Genomic DNA, 18,480 nt, shown 5'->3' with positions numbered 1-18,480 from the left:
AAACCTTTAATAATTATACGGTGAGAAGTTTAAACATGGTAAGGTTTTCAATATTAATTAAGAAGTTTAAACATGGTAACGTTTTCAATATTAATTAAGAAGTTTAAACATGGTAACGTTTTCAATATTAATTAAGAAGTTTAAACATGGTAACGTTTTCAATATTAATTAAGAAGTTTAAACATGGTAACGTTTTCAGCATTAATCGCCAAAACAGAAATTTCAATGATCATACATAAATAAGTATTTTTATAAACGTGCAACACAATTGTTAATTTCTCTGTTTTCAGATGTTACAATGGGTGGACGAGAAGTAGGTTCAGGGACCTCCGCTACTCTAACCTGTGTAATAACAGGAGTGACTGAAGCCCTCACTGTAACTTGGTTAAAGAGTAATGGAGACGAGATCAGCACCGGAGGAGGATTTACTGTTAATCAGGGTAAGAATACTTAATCAGCATTCAAAAAATAAATGTTAATATATCATTTACTGCAATCCGTTTTATGACATCTTTTCCGAAACGGTCAACTTTTGCGGTCAACATGACTACCCACTTCAGGATCAGTAAGCGGGGAGAAACAGGACGCAACGCTAGTAGTAGACTCTCAACACACCACACAAGACAATATCTACACATGTAGTGTCAAGTCTGCTACTACTGAGTCTGCTGAAACAGATGTCAGTGCTTCTGTGGAGGTGTTCGGTGAGTTGATGTGAATGTAATTCAGGCTTTATCAAATAGTTGACTAGATGCATAATTAGATAGGTTGGTCGAAATGTTAAGTTAACTCGGTTATATTTTGCAGAGGTTGAATCAGTGAATAAAGAAGTGAAGAAAGGCTCTGATACAACATTATCCTGTATCATCACTGGCATAACAGATACAGCAACAGTGACCTGGCGAACAAGTACAGGACCAGTTTCAGGTGATAAGCTCATCCCTACCGAAGGAAGCCATTCTGGAGGGACACAAACATCAACTCTTGCTGTAGACAGAACTCTTGTGAACGACGATACTGCTTACACTTGCAGAGTCACTTCTGGATCTTTGCCCGATTCCAGCCACTCGGATATCAACGTCAATCTAAACGTTTATGGTACGTTTTTCAATCTATGTTTTTGATTGACTTTAAAAACATATTCCTTGGCTTGACAAAAAAGCAGTAAAAAGTAACTGTAGAGTGGTCCAATCACTTGTTGATAAGATCATCGAAGCAAAAAATTGATTCAACGAGTCTAGCGCAGGATTACAAATATTCTGTGATATATCTTTATCAACTTCGCATGTTTACATCAAGATAAAGTAATTATAATGAAATACGAACTGGTGCTCATTTAACGTATTCAGATGTAGAAACTGTGAGCAAAGACGCGTACAAGGGAACAGGAACCACCCTGACCTGCAAAATAACCGGACTCTCAGCCACAGCCACTGTAACCTGGAGGAATAGGTCTGAGAACCTGTCAGAGGTTAATGAAGTGTCTTTAAAAGGGGATACCCAGACTTCTACCTTAACAGTTAACAACCCACAACAAGATGAGGAGTATACTTGTGTGGTTACTTCAGGACAGTATTCTGCTTCTGCTTCTTCTTCTACTCTTGTAACTCTCAACACCTATTGTAAGTCTACTGTTTTCACATTTCCATTTAAATATACATTCCTCTTCCAATTATAATATATATAATTCATTATTAAACAGGATTATACACACAATAATGATATGTTAATACTTTAATGCGTTAATCTGTAGAACTGTTATGATATAAATAAATAACGTTTAATTTTAATCAAGCAATTGTTTTCAGCGATTACTAATTACTAATTACTAATTACTAATTACTAGTTACCATAGTTACTCCCCAGCGATCGAGGTTGTAGGAAAAGAGAACCTCCGCGGAACAGAAACCACCATCACGTGCAAAGTAACTGAAATCAGTGAGCAACTATCCATCACCTGGACAGGCTTCACAGCTGGAAGTAACTTCCTCCCAAATGAAGGAGTATACGATACCACAACTAACAGTCAAACCGGAATATTGACTGTAACCTCTGGTGCGGTTACTGAGGATAGTACCTATACCTGCACCGTCACTTCCAGAAGTTACACTGAATCTGCAGCTAAGTCTGTGGTAGTACTGCTTAACGTCTACGGTAAATATCAGTGAAACTTTACTTATTTAGTATCGAGTAGATACTTCTACTTTACTTTACCTGAACAACCATATGATTACAATGTGACTGGTCAAATACATGAGCCCCAGGTACAATTGCAATTAGGCTAGTGATTGAAATGGATACCATACTTTTTTCGCTCAAGGCTTCGCTGCACTGTATCTAACTTATTAATAAAAACTGCACAACATCAACTTTATAACCTGTCGTACCCTCCCAGATATTGCGGTGCACAGTAAAGAAGTAGGAGCAGGAACAAGCACTACTCTGTCGTGTGTAGTGTCCGACATCACACAGACTGTCTTAATAACCTGGCGCTCTGCTGGTAACCCTGGTAACCCTGGTAACCCTGGTAACCCTGGTAACCCTGTTACTAATGGAGATGGGATCACTGCTGATAGTGGAGAGTTAGTGTCTACCTCGCAGACAGCTACTCTGAAGATAACCTCTCCTGATACTGACACAACTTATACTTGCGAGGTGAAATCCGGGGCTTTACAGACCAGTGAATCAGCCTCCAAATCTGTTGATGTTTTCGTGTACAGTAAGTACCTTTGTGAACATTTAATGTTTTCTGAATGCTGAACGAATCCAAGAAATCTACAGTGTAACAATTTGCTAACTCAAAAAAACTAAACCTATATGCCTTTGTGAACAATAAACAATTAATTTTCAATATTACATCATTCAATAAGGAATATTGTTTTCTTTAAGAATGTCTACTTTAGCAATTGAAACCCGTTCTGAAGTATACTATTTTGCAGGTGTTCTGAAAGAAGAAGTAGAGGTTAAGGTTGGTAGTCCAGCAACTATAACCTGCACTATAACTAACATAGCCTCTGTTAATGGAGTCACTGTAACTTGGAAGGAAGGTGAACAAACAGACAGCACAGAAACAACTACTGTTAGCAACAAGCAACAAGTATCAAGGTTAACAGTACAAACTCCACAAACAGACACAGTCTACACGTGCATCATCAGCTCCACAGCCTACCCAGACTCCCAACCCTATTCCCAATTCCTCAACCTTAACGTTTTTGGTAAGACAGTATTACCATGGTAAATTTATCTACCATCGTATAATGCATAATTTTATTCGGACTATTACAATAACACCTTCGGATCATCAATTGTTCTGTATTTGAAACTATTTTTGCACTGTTTATCCCCAGATGTTGCGGCTATAGATGTTGAAGTAAAATCTGGAACCAACACAGAGATCTCGTGTATTATAAGTGGTCTAACCACTGCAGTTAGCTCAGTAACCTGGCTGCTTGGCAACACGCCAGTAAATGAAGGTGGTGCCCTCTCTCAGCTGTCTGCAGACTCACAGACTGCTACCCTCCTGGTGCAGGGCAGTCACGTGACAAGTGATCAGGATTATGTGTGCAGGGTTGTTTCAGGGGAGTATATCCAGTCCCCACACCAGGACTCCTTAGTCAAGCTCAGTGTTTATGGTGAGGGTTTTAAAACATTCTGCACAGTTTGCCTTTAATTAACTGATTTTTTAACTTTGAAGTTTTTGAAGTTTTTTAAATTTTACGTTGGTCAGATACTCTGAGAAAGTAAGAATAATCAATAGTTACGTATTTGCAGAGGTAGAGCCGATACACAAAGACGCCTACAAGGGAACAGGAACCACCCTGACTTGCGAGATAACAGGGCTATTAGCCACAGCTACTGTCACGTGGATAAAGGGATTAGAAACTGTAGCAGGGTCAGTAGAAGGGGAACTGAACACTGACACTCAGATCTCCACCCTGACCGTGTTAAATCCTGGAGAAGACGCTGTGTATACCTGTGTAGTGACTTCGGGAGAGTTTGAGCAGTCCCCTGCCTCACAAACCCCGGTGTCTCTCAACGTGTATTGTAAGTATTTCCAAACTATGGTTTGCGCAAAGAAACCTTACTGGCCGGGGCCTAACTTTGAAAGTAAAAGAGCTAGAGACTTCCAGTTTTTGCAAAATGTTCGCCTTGTGAAAGAAACGTTACCTCCCCAGGAGGAAAATTAGGGACATTGTAGATTTTTAGTTATCCCGAAAATTATGATTTTGGGCCAAATAAAAGGTCGCAAAAACTTTGCAAATTAATGTGGTTGTCATGACTACATGGCTGAATTCAGATTGTAAAACGCGTGCAAGCAGCGAGCTTTACGTCACGCGCGACGACAAACATGCTATTGAAAAATTATCACCTCTAGCAAGCCCACCAGGCAGTAAGGTTTTCCTGGGTGTGGTTTTAGAAATTTGATCTGATCGTGTTGTTCCCTTTTTACCACTTCTTTTTTTTTACCAGCTGCAAATATTTTAAAATGTTTCTCTATTTCAATCAATTTTTATATTTATTTATCGCTTTAATGACAATTAAAAATTAATTTCGGCAGCTATTGATGTGTTCGACAAAGAGGTGCAGATGGGAACTGAAACCACCATATCTTGCAAAATAACACAAATAAGCAAAGAGATGAAAATATCCTGGTCTGGCATCTCTGATGAAGGTAACTACGTGGAAACACCAGGATCCTACGATGATGAGACCAACAGTCAAACTGGGACACTTACTGTAAAGTCAGCTGCTGTGACAGAAGATAAAACATACACTTGTACTGTATCCTCCGTAGACAACCCTACATCAGGGGAGAAACCTTTAGATGTCAAACTAGAAGTTTACAGTAAGCAAACAATAGCAAAATTAGATAATATAATTATAACATAGGCTTTTGATGACAAATCTACGGCAACAAATGTTTTCTCAAACATGTTAATCAATATTGAATCAGCAATTACACAGACAATTAAATGTAAAAATCGAATCACCCCCTTAACAGCTGTTATTTCAGCTATCACCCTGCCTGAGATAGAAGCCAAATCAGGAACAGATGTTGTATTTACATGTACTGTGGCAGATTTAACTGCATCTGTGATAATCACGTGGTTCAGGGTCAGTCTCAAGCAAAACATATTCCTTTAACAAAATACATACTTCATGATAGCTTTTCATCCAAGTTAAACCAATTGAGCAATTATAGTTTCTGTAACGATTGGTATTTTAACAGGAAGAGCAAGCTCTCTCCGAGGGAGTAGAAGCAAAGTCCCTGTCAGGCAGCAAGCAAGTCTCAGAACTGACAGTAACTGCAGTTACTCGGGGCACTTCATCCTACAGTTGCCGTGTAAAGTCCACACAGTTCCCTGAATCTGGAGAGGGAAGTGTGATATCTCAACTTAAAGTATTTGGTGAGTTGTTGGAACACAAAACAAAACAAATATCACATCAACTATAACATAAAGCACATCAACTGAAACATAAAGCACCTCAACTAAAACATGAAGCACCTCAACTGAAAGTTATTTTAACCCATATTGCACATCTCTCAGGCTTAGTGACGGAGGTTGACGAGGTCCCTGTTAAAACAGCTGCCTCCATCACATGTACAGCCACGGGAGTGTCAGAAGACTCGTCTATAGCTTGGTTTGATCAGGACACTAAAATTATTGACGGTGAGTTTTTAAAAAAATTAAATTTTAAGCACAGATTGTAGAGTACAATATCTTTTTCGAGTAGAGTTCTTTACACCGTTAATAACGTATTGATAACAAACCACCTAGGTGACCAATACACGCTGTCTCAAAGCGAATGGACTAACAATGAACTTGTTGTAACACTTAACATAGCCGCTTCCTCTGTCACTGAGGATAAGGTGTTCACATGTGTTGTTTCGGCTTCTGGACAGGCTGATCAAACAGAAATCGGACAGCTCAATACATATGGTAATTCAGACAAATAGTTCCACGAGAAATTTCAACATGGTTACTTTTTGCAGCATTTTATTTTTGCAGCATGTTGTCCAAACTGAGACATTTCATTTTGCAAACTTATATATCTTACTGTCCTCTTACCCCACTTTAGAGATAAGCAGTATCAGTCACGATGTAGCAGCAGGACACCCCTCAACCCTGACATGCTCTGTATCTGGAGTCTCCGCTAACGACATTGACCTGATGTGGCTGGATAGTAACGGGGTCCAGTATAGAGACCCTACTAATGATGAGAACTACGTTGTGGTGTGAGTATCTTTTATATTGTAGTAACGTGGTCCAGTATAGAGACCCTACTAATAATGAGAACTACGTTGTGGTGTGAGTATCTTTTATATTGTAGTAACGTGGTCCAGTATAGAGACCCTACTATTGATGAGAACTACGTTGTGGTGTGAGTATCTTTTATATTGTAGTAACGTGGTCCAGTATAGAGACCCTACTAATAATGAGAACTACGTTGTGGTGTGAGTATCTTTTATATTGTAGTAACGTGGTCCAGTATAGAGACCCTACTAATAATGAGAACTACGTTGTGGTGTGAGTATCTTTTATATTGTAGTAACGTGGTCCAGTATAGAGACCCTACTAATGATGAGAACTACGTTGTGGTGTGAGTATCTTTTATATTGTAGTAACGGGCTCCAGTATTATAGAGACCCTACTAATAATGAGAACTACGTTGTGGTGTGAGTATCTTTTATATTGTTATATTGGCTCACATATAATTTTGGCAAACATTCTACTTGGCAGCTATTTTTCATTGATGAAATGAGTTAACTAACTAGTCGTAGTTTTCACTCCCGGTTCGTTTCAGAGAAGGGGAACTAAAAGGAGGATCGCAAGTTTCTTCCCTGACACTGTCCGGAGATGTAACTACAAATCTTGATCAGACCTTCACTTGTCGGGTTACAGTAGGGGTACAAACTCAGCATGTAGATACACATATACCACTCAAGGTCTTCAGTGTCAGGTAACATTTATACTGATGAAGTATGTTAACTAGATAGTAGATATGATATGCTGGTAATGCACTTCAACATCAAATAAATAATATTCTTCCTTGACATTTCAGATAGTAACTCAAGTTAGATGCTTTTATTGTTACTTGATTATTTGGTTAACATGAGGATACCCACAGCATATAACCACAACCCAGTAACTAAACATCTCACGTACAATCTTCAGAACGGAGGGAGACGCGGTTCAGTCAGGCAAATCTGCCACTCTGACCTGCTCAGTAATAAACCCTACAGACACACTTACTGTGGCTTGGTACAACACCAACCAACTTCTTACAGGTACCCCCAATTTTACAAACCGAGAGATTAAACTAAATGTTATTCTGACATATTTGAGTATCAATGTCAAGGTTATTTTAGTTAAGTTTAACTTGTTTCAGATACACAAAAGAATACTGTAGCCGACCTGACCACTGTCACAGAGTTAATCCTGCCATCTCAAGTAGAAGACTCTACGTACACGTGCAAGGTATCTGGGAACGAAGAATACTCCTTCTCTGCCAGCGTCGAGATCAACGGTAAGTAAAACTGTACAACAAGAGTTACACTACTATTGAGATCAACGGTAAGTAAAACTGTACAACAAGAGTTACACTACTGTTGAGATCTATGAAAATAATAATAAAGTTTTTCCATTCGATACGCTGGGAAGTTTTCATTGAAACACATGTCCTCAGACCTTTCTCTGAAGCCTGAAGCTGGTAGCCGAGTATTTACCGGAACAGCGCTGACTCTAACTTGCAGCTACATCTCCACCACTATCAGCGAGGGAGCGTTCTCTTGGATCTTCAGCGATCAGTCTTGTTTAACAACGGCTTGCAGGTTTATTAAAATACCCTCAATACTATAAATATAAACTCTAGCTCTCCTCTTTCTCTGGAACTAGTCGGGTAACCAGGTAATGGTAAACTTCCGCTTCCTGGTATCAGCTCTTTACTGAGTTCTTAGCTTTTATAAAAAGTACTAAACAAATATTCCATAGTAGTTACTCTCACAATGTTTCAGCAACCCAGCCAATACTCCCAAGACTTCAAAGTTAACTCTAACAGTTGATACCAGTAATGCTGGAAGCTACAGATGCTCCTTCACCAAGAAAAATGGCAGTAAGTGATTTTGGAACTGTTTCAATTTTTAACAGAACGGATTACCGTATTAATAAATATCTTTTTATAATACTATAATACCTTCGCTTCTGAGTGCTGAGCGCGATAATTCCCGACAGCTTGCTGGAGAGAACGCGCGGTTACGAAACAGCGAAGGTATTATATTTTATAATACCTTCCGGGAATTATATCCACTAAAAGTCTCCGACACTGAGAGCTGATAATTTGCCGATATATCCCGCAAGGGAAGCCAAGGTATTATCAGCATAGACCTCAGACTGGGTGGCGGCAAGTTGTAAAACAAATACCACTGGCGTTCTATATATTAGACACTATATTGTATCATGCGCACGTATCGGATTACACCCCTTCCAATTCGGAACCGGAAAATATTATAATACATAATAGCTTGGCAATTTCGTTATCGCGCTCAGCATTCAATAGACAAGCTATTATTATATTATAATACTTGCCACCAGCCAGTCTGAGTCTATGCTGATAATACCTTGGCTTCTCTTGCGGGAAAAATGAGCAAATTATCAGCTCTCAGTGTCCGAGACTTTTAGTGGATATAATTCCCGGAAGGTATTATAAATAATAACTAGTGTAACCCAGCCTTCGGCCGGGATTTCACTGCCGCAGTTAAAAAGGGTAGGAGTATTTACCCGTTGAGTCAAAACCCGCATTAGGTGAGTAATTCTATTCGGAGTGCCCTCACGTATCCAATGGTATCTTAAACAATAGTATCTTAAACAATAATTAATAGAAATTAACCCTTAACACCACAACCGCCTATCATATTTGTGAACATGCATTACGTTGTCGTATGAAAGTATGAACTCTCTCTATAGTCCAAACAGACCGCTATGAGCTCTCACTCCCCTAATAAGTTTATAGGATTACATGACCGTGTAATATATACCAACGCTACATAATATGCAGTAATGGGAGAGCGAGCGAGGAGGGAGAAAATGTGAGCCATTTTATGCAACATTTGTGGTACAAAACCATCAATTAAACCACTTACTAACGACCGATTTAAAAAACCTTTACCCTTTGGCTACTAAACCAAAAAAACCAGCCCCGTAACTCTTACAGTTTTCTTGATTGAACCGCTCGGAAATTACACACGCACACACACATATTCGGAGATTATTTTTTAAGATTGTTTGTATGATCCTGTAATGAACTCACTTCAGACAAGGAGATCCGTAGTAACGAAGTAAGAGTGTCAGCAGTGAGTCTGACAGGAAGCGTTACCCCTGACTCAGTGTGGGGGCTGGTGGGCAGTGGGAGTAGTGTTACTTGTGTAGTTCCTACTGGTCTAACAGACACTGAACTAACTAGCATAAGGTCAGTTTCATGTCCCGCCATATTTGTTAAAAAACTCTTCATTATCTTGCATACTGCAGAATATATTTTGGGAATAAATTGCTATTAATTTCTGGCCGTTTTGGATTCCAATGAATCTCAGTAACTATAGATTCTCTCAGGTGGACACTAGATGACAATGCAATCAGTGAAGAAGGGGCTGGATTCAATAAAAACAGTGAGGTAGTGCAGTTCACAGTTTCAGACATGGTTTCTACAGCCACTGATAAGACCTCAGTCCTCTCCTTCACACACTCCCTCACTGCAGTAGGCACTCTTCAGTGCATAGCAGCTTATCATCCAGGTCTGTTTTCACATTAACATTGATAAGACTTTGCTCTGTTTTCTTTATGGGAATGTTGATGACTGCTTCACAACTTCTCCCTTACTAATAACAAGTGAAGATATAAAGGTTATCACAAATAACATAAACTAAACCCTTACAGAGCGGAACATTATAATACCGAGCACACATATCAACGTAATAACACTTAACTCTGATGTGGACACTATCATCCTTACACCTTCCCACGAAGCTGAAGTTACTTTCACCACCCAGTCTAATTCCAGACCAACAACTCTACCCAACATGCCATCTGTATGTCTTCTTAAAGTTCTTTCATCATTTTGCTGAGGATTAATAGTAATACCTATAAATGACAAGTTTTGCTATTTTATTGATTCCCCACAATCCAGGGAACTGCTAAATCAGTATCTACGGAGGAAGTTGACCTCTCTGATAGCGACGGTATCCTATTCACTGAAGTTGTCAAATTTTCAAGGTAGGTTTATAATATCTTCTCTGATTTGGAATATTGAACTAGATGGTGGAATATGCTTAAGCATGTCCAGATTAAAAGCTTTTAAATTGACTCTTTATTGAAGTTCATGTGAGAACAACCCGATTTACGGTTTGGAGAAAGGGAAATAGTACAGTAAATTAGGGTGCGACGAATTGGGGTTTATTGTAGTACATGTTCTAATTGCAGAGTTAAGCTTGTATCCATTACATTTCAGCACGTCGTCAGAAGTAACAAGTGAAGAGCAACTCTTCAGAAAAGAATACTCCTTTACTTACACAGTTAATGCTGGCTCTGCTTCAGAAATAGTGAAAACAGGAACAGCGTTTTTAATAGGTATATAAAAACAAGACTTGAACAATTGCAAATCTTCGCACTTTTTCAATTTAATGAGGCGATTTTAAAATTTCTATATATTTGTTAAACGCACACACTTTGTCAGGTGAAACATTTGTTAAAAGTACAGAATGGGCTACTATTGGGGACCGGACCACACTTACTGCCTCCTTCACAACCTCCGCTACAGCGAGTGTTTCTGTAGTCTGGCAACAGGAGAGTGAGTATATTTAGCAAGTGTTTCTGTAGTCTGGCAACAGGAGAGTGAGTATATTTAGCAAGTGTTTCTGTAGTCTGGCAACAGGAGAGTGAGTATATTTAGCAAGTGTTTCTGTAGTCTGGCAACAGGAGAGTGAGTATATTTAGCAAGTTTTTCTCATTCTGTAGTCTGGCAACAGGAGAGTGAGTATATTTAGCAAGTGTTTCTGTAGTCTGGCAACAGGAGAGTGAGTATATTTAACAAGTGTTTCTGTAGTCTGGCAACAGGAGAGTGAATATATTTAGCAAGTGTTTCTGTAGTCTGGCAACAGGAGAGTGAGTATATTTAGCAAGTGTTTCTGTAGTCTGGCAACAGGAGAGTGAGTATATTTAGCAAGTGTTTCTGTAGTCTGGCAACAGGAGAGTGAGTATATTTAGCAAGTGTTTCTGTAGTCTGGCAACAGGAGAGTGAGTATATTTAGGAAGTGTTTCTGTAGTCTGGCAACGGGAAATTGAGTATATTTAGCGAGTGTTTCTGTAGTCTGGCAACAGGAGAGTGAGTATATTTAGCAAGTGTTTCTGTAGTCTGGCAACAGGAGAGTGAGTATATTTAGCAGTGTTTCTGTAGTCTGGCAACAGGAGAGTGAGTATATTTAGCAAGTGTTTCTGTAGTCTGGCAACAGGAGAGTGAGTATATTTAGCAAGTGTTTCTGTAGTCTGGCAACAGGAGAGTGAGTATATTTAGCAAGTGTTTCTGTAGTCTGGCAACAGGAGAGTGAGTATATTTAGCAATGTTTCTGTAGTCTGGCAACAGGAGAGTGAGTATATTTAGCAAGTGTTTCTGTAGTCTGGCAACAGGAGAGTGAGTATATTTAGCAAGTGTTTCTGTAGTCTGGCAACAGGAGAGTGAGTATATTTAGGAAGTGTTTCTGTAGTCTGGCAACAGGAGAGTGAATATATTTAGCAAGTGTTTCTGTAGTCTGGCAACGGGAGAGTGAGTATATTTAGCAAGTGTTTCTGTAGTCTGGCAACAGGAGAGTGAGTATATTTAGCAAGTGTTTCTGTAGTCTGGCAACGGGAGAGTGAGTATATTTAGCAAGTGTTTCTGTAGTCTGGCAACGGGAGAGTGAGTATATTTAGCAAGTGTTTCTGTAGTCTGGCAACAGGAGAGTGAGTATATTTAGCAAGTGTTTCTGTAGTCTGGCAACAGGAGAGTGAGTATATTTAGCAGTGTTAATTTCATAATGTTATAAGAGTTTACAGCGTGCTTATTGTGTGTTAAGAAAACATCATGGATCTGAAGGCTAAATAAAATTGGATTTGTTTCTCCCAGACACGGCTGATAGCTCATGGAAAGACATTGCATCTGACGGCTACACTACCATACTATCGGAGATGAATGATAAAGGAGTAATGTCAACTATTCTTTTAATAGATAAGACGCGGGAATCAGATGCTACAGGTATATTCTTTTGGTAAAATCTTAAAGTGTATCTCAGTTGTACCTAAATTATTTTAATTGTGCTTAAGTCTGCCTTCATCAAAGTTTAACTTTATCTTGGTTTCATGGTTTGTCTTCACAGGTTACAGAACGCAGGTCCAGATCGCTAGTTTGAAGGAAACAACTGCTGAAGTCCAGCTTAAGGCTGTCACTGCTAACATGGCAGATGTCACACCTGTTTTTGAAAAAGACACAGTCACGTTCAGTGTGACGGTAGAAGGACCAGACAAACCGAGCAGTGTACTTTTAGTTCACCAAGGTAAGCTTTACATTGACCATCACCCCTACTCTAAATATATGAAGTAACTATCTTTTAACGTGATAACGGGAAAAAGCCGAGATGTTTCAGTGACTTCAACGCAGCGGGGCTTCTTAAAAATATAATTTGCACGAGATCATTAATTATTTTACATGTCCTCTGATTGCTAACTCGTTCCCAGAGAGTGGTAAGGAAGAACAAGTTGCTCTGAACAGTGTTTCCTCGTCCAGTCCCTTTCAAATAACTCATGAGATGAGTGAGGTCTACTCCAGTGATAGTGGATTCTACTATTTCAAGTAAGATAACTTTAGATAACCTAATCATCTGTTGTGCAAATCATTATGATTATTGACTGTTGTTTAACAAGTTGCTCCTGTGTTGCTATGGTTACATAACTCTTCAGAGTGATATTTGAGTCGGGACTTGAGTACGAAACTACTAAAGTTGAGCTAACAGTAAAGCTGAAGTGCAAACCACTCACTACCCCACCCAACACAGAGTTACAGGAGGTGAGCGAACAGTTTACGGTTTACAGCACAATCTTTACTCTCAGTAGAAACTTTGCATGTTTAAGGACACGTTCATTTGAGTTTGAGGATATTGGTAAATATAAGTGACCCTATTAAAAGGCACAGTGTAGTTGACTTTGTCACACTATGAAATTACTTAAACCCTTGATGGTTAGGATAATCGTTTCATCCTCCAGGCTAACTTTGTCACATAATGATATCTTAATCAGGTGATAAGATATCGCTTAAATACGGCCGGCACGGAAATGGTTACATTGTCACACTATAAAAATGTGACGGAGTAAATATGGACCCCTTGCTGCCGTTTTTGACCAAATTTTTGAGTGTCCAGTTGATTGGATGGGTACATATGACCATTACCTACATATTTGACGACTTTTTTCGTTAGATGGTGCATTCAGGTTTACTCTGTCACACATTAAAGAAAATATGTGATGAATGTTTAGGGCACCCTGATAAGCAATGCTGAGTAGTGTAGGTTTATTTGATGGCCTGGAAGTGCTGGGAATTGTTATTATATCATATAGTCGTAAGGAATTAAAACACAGAAGGCACAACCAAGCTTACTTTGTCACATAATCTTGATGATATCTGAACATGTGTGAAATTGAACAAATAATGATATACCAGCTTAAACCCCTTATATTATACGTACTATGGATCAAACGACACTGCTAGTACCATGCACCAGTCACATAAATCATTATCAGGTGGTAATATGTTAACAGTGTCACAATTAAACTACCGCTACATGGTCAAAAATAGGGTAATTTCGTCACAAAAAATTATTATAACTCTGTTAGCTCCTTGCTGGCAAAATAACTAGTTTATCGAAATTTTTCATGATAAAGTTACATAGTATTCTAATAGAGGTATAGTTCTTCAAAATAGGGGCAAGACATGTTTACTTTGTCACATCAGTTATTATAAGAGTTAGGTAATCGTCATCAGATTAAAAGATATTTTTCGTAGTTTGGATCGATTAATACTTTAATATACCTGTAATAAATCCTATGCCAATTTTAACACACTATCTTGATACTGTTGGGGCATGGAAAGTTAATTTTGTCACATTTTCAATGTCTTTGACAAATAAATCTAAATTTTTAAAATTGAGTTCTTATGTTCTGGACAATATTCTTCCAATCGTTTATGAAAGAATGTTGAATTCTAATAGAGTTATAGATCTTCAAAATAGGGGCAAGACATGTTTACTTTGTCACATCAGTTATTATAAGAGTTAGGTAATCGTCATCACATTAACATATATTTTTTTGTAGTTTGGATTGATTTATATAGGTAATAAAGCAGCCTATGCTAATTTTTACACACTATCTTGAAATTGTTGGGGCATGAAAAGTTAATTTTGTCACATTTTTAGTGACTTTGACAAATTTAACCTAAAATTGTTAAACTTAAGCTTTGATGTTCTGGACAATATTCTAATAGAGGTATAGAATATAGATCTTCAAAATAGGGGCAAGACATGTTTACTTTGTCACATCAGTTATTATAAGGGTTATTATAAGAGTTATTATAAGAGACTATTTCATTCTATAATCATTGTTTTTAATCTATTTACGATTTCGTATAATTTTTTGTGACAATGTTAACATCAACTGATCTTAACTTGCATCAACTACATTGTCATCATATAAAATTTTCCCGCCTTTCAAACCAAAATCAGATATAAATAATTCGCCCAAAATTTTAAATTCCATATATTGTGACATATTGAAGACCTTAGATTTTTAGCTTTAGATAGGGAGGAGTGGAAGAAGTTAGAAGATGGTTGATGTTTTTGTTTTCTTTTTTATGCGTTTTGATATCTATAAGGTGCCTAGGATGCTCTTTTAAAGAGATATTTCGTACTTTGAAAGATTTACTACTACTATATTGTGACAGAATTAACCTCATTTCCCAATAACCGAGTGCCTGTATTAGCTATATATTCAAAACAACATATATATTCAAAACAACATATTTTAGGGCTATGATTGTAGAGCAACCATCAAATAATGAGTTGAAAGGGTTTTTAGGACACCTCACAGTAGAATAGAGGTATGGTATCATGAGTGTGACAAAGTTACCCAAATATTGCCTTGTTACCGTTCGATCCGTGCCCATTAACCAATGTTGTATCATAATTGTTAGATTGACCTAATTTACTATATTTCAGACCAAGGAATGATAATTAGACAACTGCAGTTAACTAAGTCACACAAAATGTGACATTTGAAACATTATAGTGCCTAACAACAATAGATTTTCTTTCTGAACGGTGCATATGGGAGGATGGGCTACGTGGCTAATGTTCAGAACTTCTGAACGTGCTAGGTTAATAGATGTCAAAATTAAGCCACTATCGTCAAAAACGCTATTATTTTTGTTTACCAATATCCTCAAACTCAAATGAACGTGTCCTTAAATTAGTTATGACATTACAAATCTATTGCATTTATTGAGCTCGCTTTGTGTAAATAGGGTGACTACACAGAGCTACAGGCTTACAACTGGATGGAGGGGCCCAGCGCTTTGTTTCTTTTGTCTTTAGAAATGTTATGTTATCATAATTAAAACAAATAAAAATGATAAGATCGTAATTTTGAGGTAGTAAATATTTGTTGTAATAATTTGTTCAATGAAAATGTAATCGTTCCAAAAAATTGCGATGTGAATCTTACTATATAAAGCGAGACGATATATATCTGTGCCATTTTACTGACACCACGGCATCAACTTTAACGCGATTTTCCGAAAAAACCTTAAAAGATATACAACTGAAACTTTTTTGAATGGGTCAAATGCTTTAATGGCCTCCAAATCAGCATGAAAAAATAAAAAATTGGCCAAGGAATAATGATTTTAGAGCCGAAAATTTGGACCCCCAAGTGGTATCAAAAACGACAATTAAATAGGTAATAATTATTTCAGTGTATTGAGTTTTGACACCGTTTAGGGTTATATCATACGGGTTCCTGCTAGTTAAAATAACGAAAGATGCAACTCAAAATTCAGAAATATTCTATTTTTTTTTCAGGAGGAAATCACCGATTCAAACAACTACAGAATATTCGTGACTTGCAGCGAATCTTCATATGTGGTTATGGATGAGAGCCTTAAAGAAGTGATATGTGACACTTCTACAGGCACATATAATAAAACAATACTCACTCCTTGCTTGAGAACCATTCAACAGAATTAGGCCGCCATTTGTTTTTAGATTTAGTTAAGCCTACCAATAATTGATTTGAAGACTTATTTTCTTTGATGCACTTTTCAAAACGCATCTTATTTTTCTATATTTAATGTCATTTGTATTTATTTTGCGATAAACAATTTTTATGTTTATAATTTATTTGATTATGCGTTAAAAATAAAACTTACGCGAGGCTGATTTCAATTTTGAATTCAAGTCATTTAGTAATAGTAATTTTTCAACTTTCAAATAGAATTTTAGTATAAAATTACATGTCTTAGTTTAAATGTGTAAAGATTTCATGTTTCTATTTGATGTTACAATTATAAACTCAACAACTGTTTCATTCAAATCGTGAGAATATGTTTGAAAATATTTATGACACAATATTTTTCTGAAAAAGATTCTTCGAGATTGTTCTAAAAGTAAAAGGGCCCCCCCCCCCCCCCCCCCCGACAGTTGAAAACAACTTGAATCGATTTATTTTCGAACGCTGATTCCAAATCATCCCCCTGACGGCCTGATATAGGGTAAACTTGTATTACGTCGTGACCCCCATGCATTGTCGTTTCACTAAGTATAGGCAGTGCACCATCGACCGTAAGATGCGCGCGCTGACCATTGAATGGTTTTTTAGCTCGTATTTCGGCCAGCACATTATTTCGGAAACAATCAAAAAGTTATAATACTTCCCATATAACAATTTTGTTGAAATTTGGTCATCGTACGTAAACACTTATGTTCTACTGAACCTAATTTAGTTTGAGCAATTTCGATGGTCATAATTTGAGTTATCAACGAATTTATACCTATTTTGTCATTTTGAGACCTCTTAATCAAAGCCAATCTCTCCCAACTAAATTAGGTTCGGTAGGTAAGTATGATTGGAAGGTTCTGACAAATTTTCAGCATGATTCATGTTCAGGAACCGAAGATATGATAAAATAATATGACAAAAATCAACGAATTTGGTCAAATTACGCAAGTTTTACTGTTTACACCTAATTTTGCTCCAAAAGCCGCGCACCATCAAATATGGCACCTAAGCGAAACTCACTGATCATTCCAAAAAGGTATAACAAATTTCTATGATACAGGGGGAGCCGTGCACTCGTGCGCGGCGGGTCATACAATTACAACGTATGATGTATGCATGATATTGATAAAGGTAAACATGCTACCCTCAGATATTGGCGAAAAACTGTCTCGATCACGTGATATGACCGTATACAGTATAAGATTTAGAGTAATTAATGAAGTTAGTCTAATTTCTCGTCAGGGTCAGAGTTTCCGTTTACATGCTTCACTTAACTTTTTTAAATTTCTTCGAAGTCTAGTAGCGCGCGCCGCTTTCTTCTCGAAATGTTATTAGCCCAAGGCAAGTGCTACGCGCAAAGTAGTGCTCGCTGGGCTAATCCATGAACAATGCGCGCGTGCTAAATCACTCTACAGTCGATTTTTGAGATTGTTCTAAAAGAGGCAAGGGCCCCCGACAGTTCATGAAACCAACTTCGATCGACGTATTTTCGAACGCTGATTCGGAATCACCCCCGGCCCATGACATAGGAGTGACTAAAATGCTCCCCTGACGAGATATTGGCGAAAAACTGTCTCGATCACGTGTTGACCATTGTTAATGATTTGGCCCGGCGCACGCTACTTCGTAGCACTTTTTTTTTTTTAAAAATATTTTTTTTAAAAGAGAGGCTGGGCCAAAATAGCCCACGAGAGGATAGCATTAAGATGCTCTGCCTACCTTTGGGGTGTGGCAACCTTGGGGAAGGTTGCCGGTGAAATCAGAGTGATTGGTGGAGGATGGTGTAAGTAGGCAGTGCGCCATCGACTGTAAGACGCGCGCGCTGACCATTGAATGATTTTTTAGCTCTTATTTCGGCCAGCACATTATTTCGGAAACAATCAAAAAGTTATAATACTTCCCATATAACAATTTGGTTGAAATTTGGTCAGCGTATGTAAACACTTATATTTTACTGAACCTAATTTAGTTTGAGCAATTTCGATGGTCAGAATTTGAGTTATTAACGGATTTATACCTATTTTGTCATTTTTAGACCACTTAATCAAGGCCAATCTCTCCCAACTAAATTAGGTTCGGTAGTTAAGTATGATTGGAAGGTTCTGACAAATTTTCAGCATGATTCATGTTCAGG

General features: G+C 37.8%; 2 protein-coding genes across 2 annotated transcripts in view; one reads left to right on the top strand and one right to left on the bottom strand.

The window, feature by feature from the left end:
* LOC134825424 (serine-rich adhesin for platelets-like) overlaps positions 1-16,693 on the top strand; it is a 22,804-nt gene extending 6,111 nt beyond the window's left edge. Inside the window, exons 5-35 of the mRNA XM_063837599.1 lie at positions 291-440; positions 561-704; positions 808-1,098; positions 1,350-1,622; positions 1,867-2,154; positions 2,396-2,719; positions 2,940-3,215; positions 3,348-3,632; positions 3,772-4,044; positions 4,559-4,846; positions 5,015-5,115; positions 5,231-5,408; positions 5,550-5,672; positions 5,781-5,942; positions 6,082-6,238; positions 6,808-6,963; positions 7,179-7,291; positions 7,393-7,530; positions 7,690-7,834; positions 8,018-8,115; positions 9,315-9,468; positions 9,609-9,790; positions 9,933-10,084; positions 10,183-10,268; positions 10,504-10,622; positions 10,729-10,842; positions 12,154-12,282; positions 12,404-12,580; positions 12,762-12,876; positions 12,984-13,089; positions 16,151-16,693. Of these exons, the coding sequence (XP_063693669.1) occupies positions 291-440; positions 561-704; positions 808-1,098; positions 1,350-1,622; positions 1,867-2,154; positions 2,396-2,719; positions 2,940-3,215; positions 3,348-3,632; positions 3,772-4,044; positions 4,559-4,846; positions 5,015-5,115; positions 5,231-5,408; positions 5,550-5,672; positions 5,781-5,942; positions 6,082-6,238; positions 6,808-6,963; positions 7,179-7,291; positions 7,393-7,530; positions 7,690-7,834; positions 8,018-8,115; positions 9,315-9,468; positions 9,609-9,790; positions 9,933-10,084; positions 10,183-10,268; positions 10,504-10,622; positions 10,729-10,842; positions 12,154-12,282; positions 12,404-12,580; positions 12,762-12,876; positions 12,984-13,089; positions 16,151-16,315 (5,462 nt within the window). The 3' untranslated portion in view covers positions 16,316-16,693. The remainder of the gene's footprint in view (positions 1-290; positions 441-560; positions 705-807; positions 1,099-1,349; positions 1,623-1,866; positions 2,155-2,395; positions 2,720-2,939; positions 3,216-3,347; positions 3,633-3,771; positions 4,045-4,558; positions 4,847-5,014; positions 5,116-5,230; positions 5,409-5,549; positions 5,673-5,780; positions 5,943-6,081; positions 6,239-6,807; positions 6,964-7,178; positions 7,292-7,392; positions 7,531-7,689; positions 7,835-8,017; positions 8,116-9,314; positions 9,469-9,608; positions 9,791-9,932; positions 10,085-10,182; positions 10,269-10,503; positions 10,623-10,728; positions 10,843-12,153; positions 12,283-12,403; positions 12,581-12,761; positions 12,877-12,983; positions 13,090-16,150) is intronic.
* LOC134825320 (serine-rich adhesin for platelets-like) overlaps positions 1-18,480 on the bottom strand; it is a gene marked incomplete in the record, with an annotated part of 139,711 nt that overhangs the window by 25,043 nt on the left and 96,188 nt on the right.

Source organism: Bolinopsis microptera, chromosome 13 (genome assembly GCF_026151205.1).
Source record: "Bolinopsis microptera isolate Bmic1 chromosome 13, MBARI_Bmic_1.0, whole genome shotgun sequence".
Classification (NCBI taxonomy): Eukaryota; Metazoa; Ctenophora; class Tentaculata; order Lobata; family Bolinopsidae; genus Bolinopsis; species Bolinopsis microptera.
Note: the sequence above shows the minus strand (reverse complement) of the source record. Positions and strands in the feature narration are given on the sequence as shown.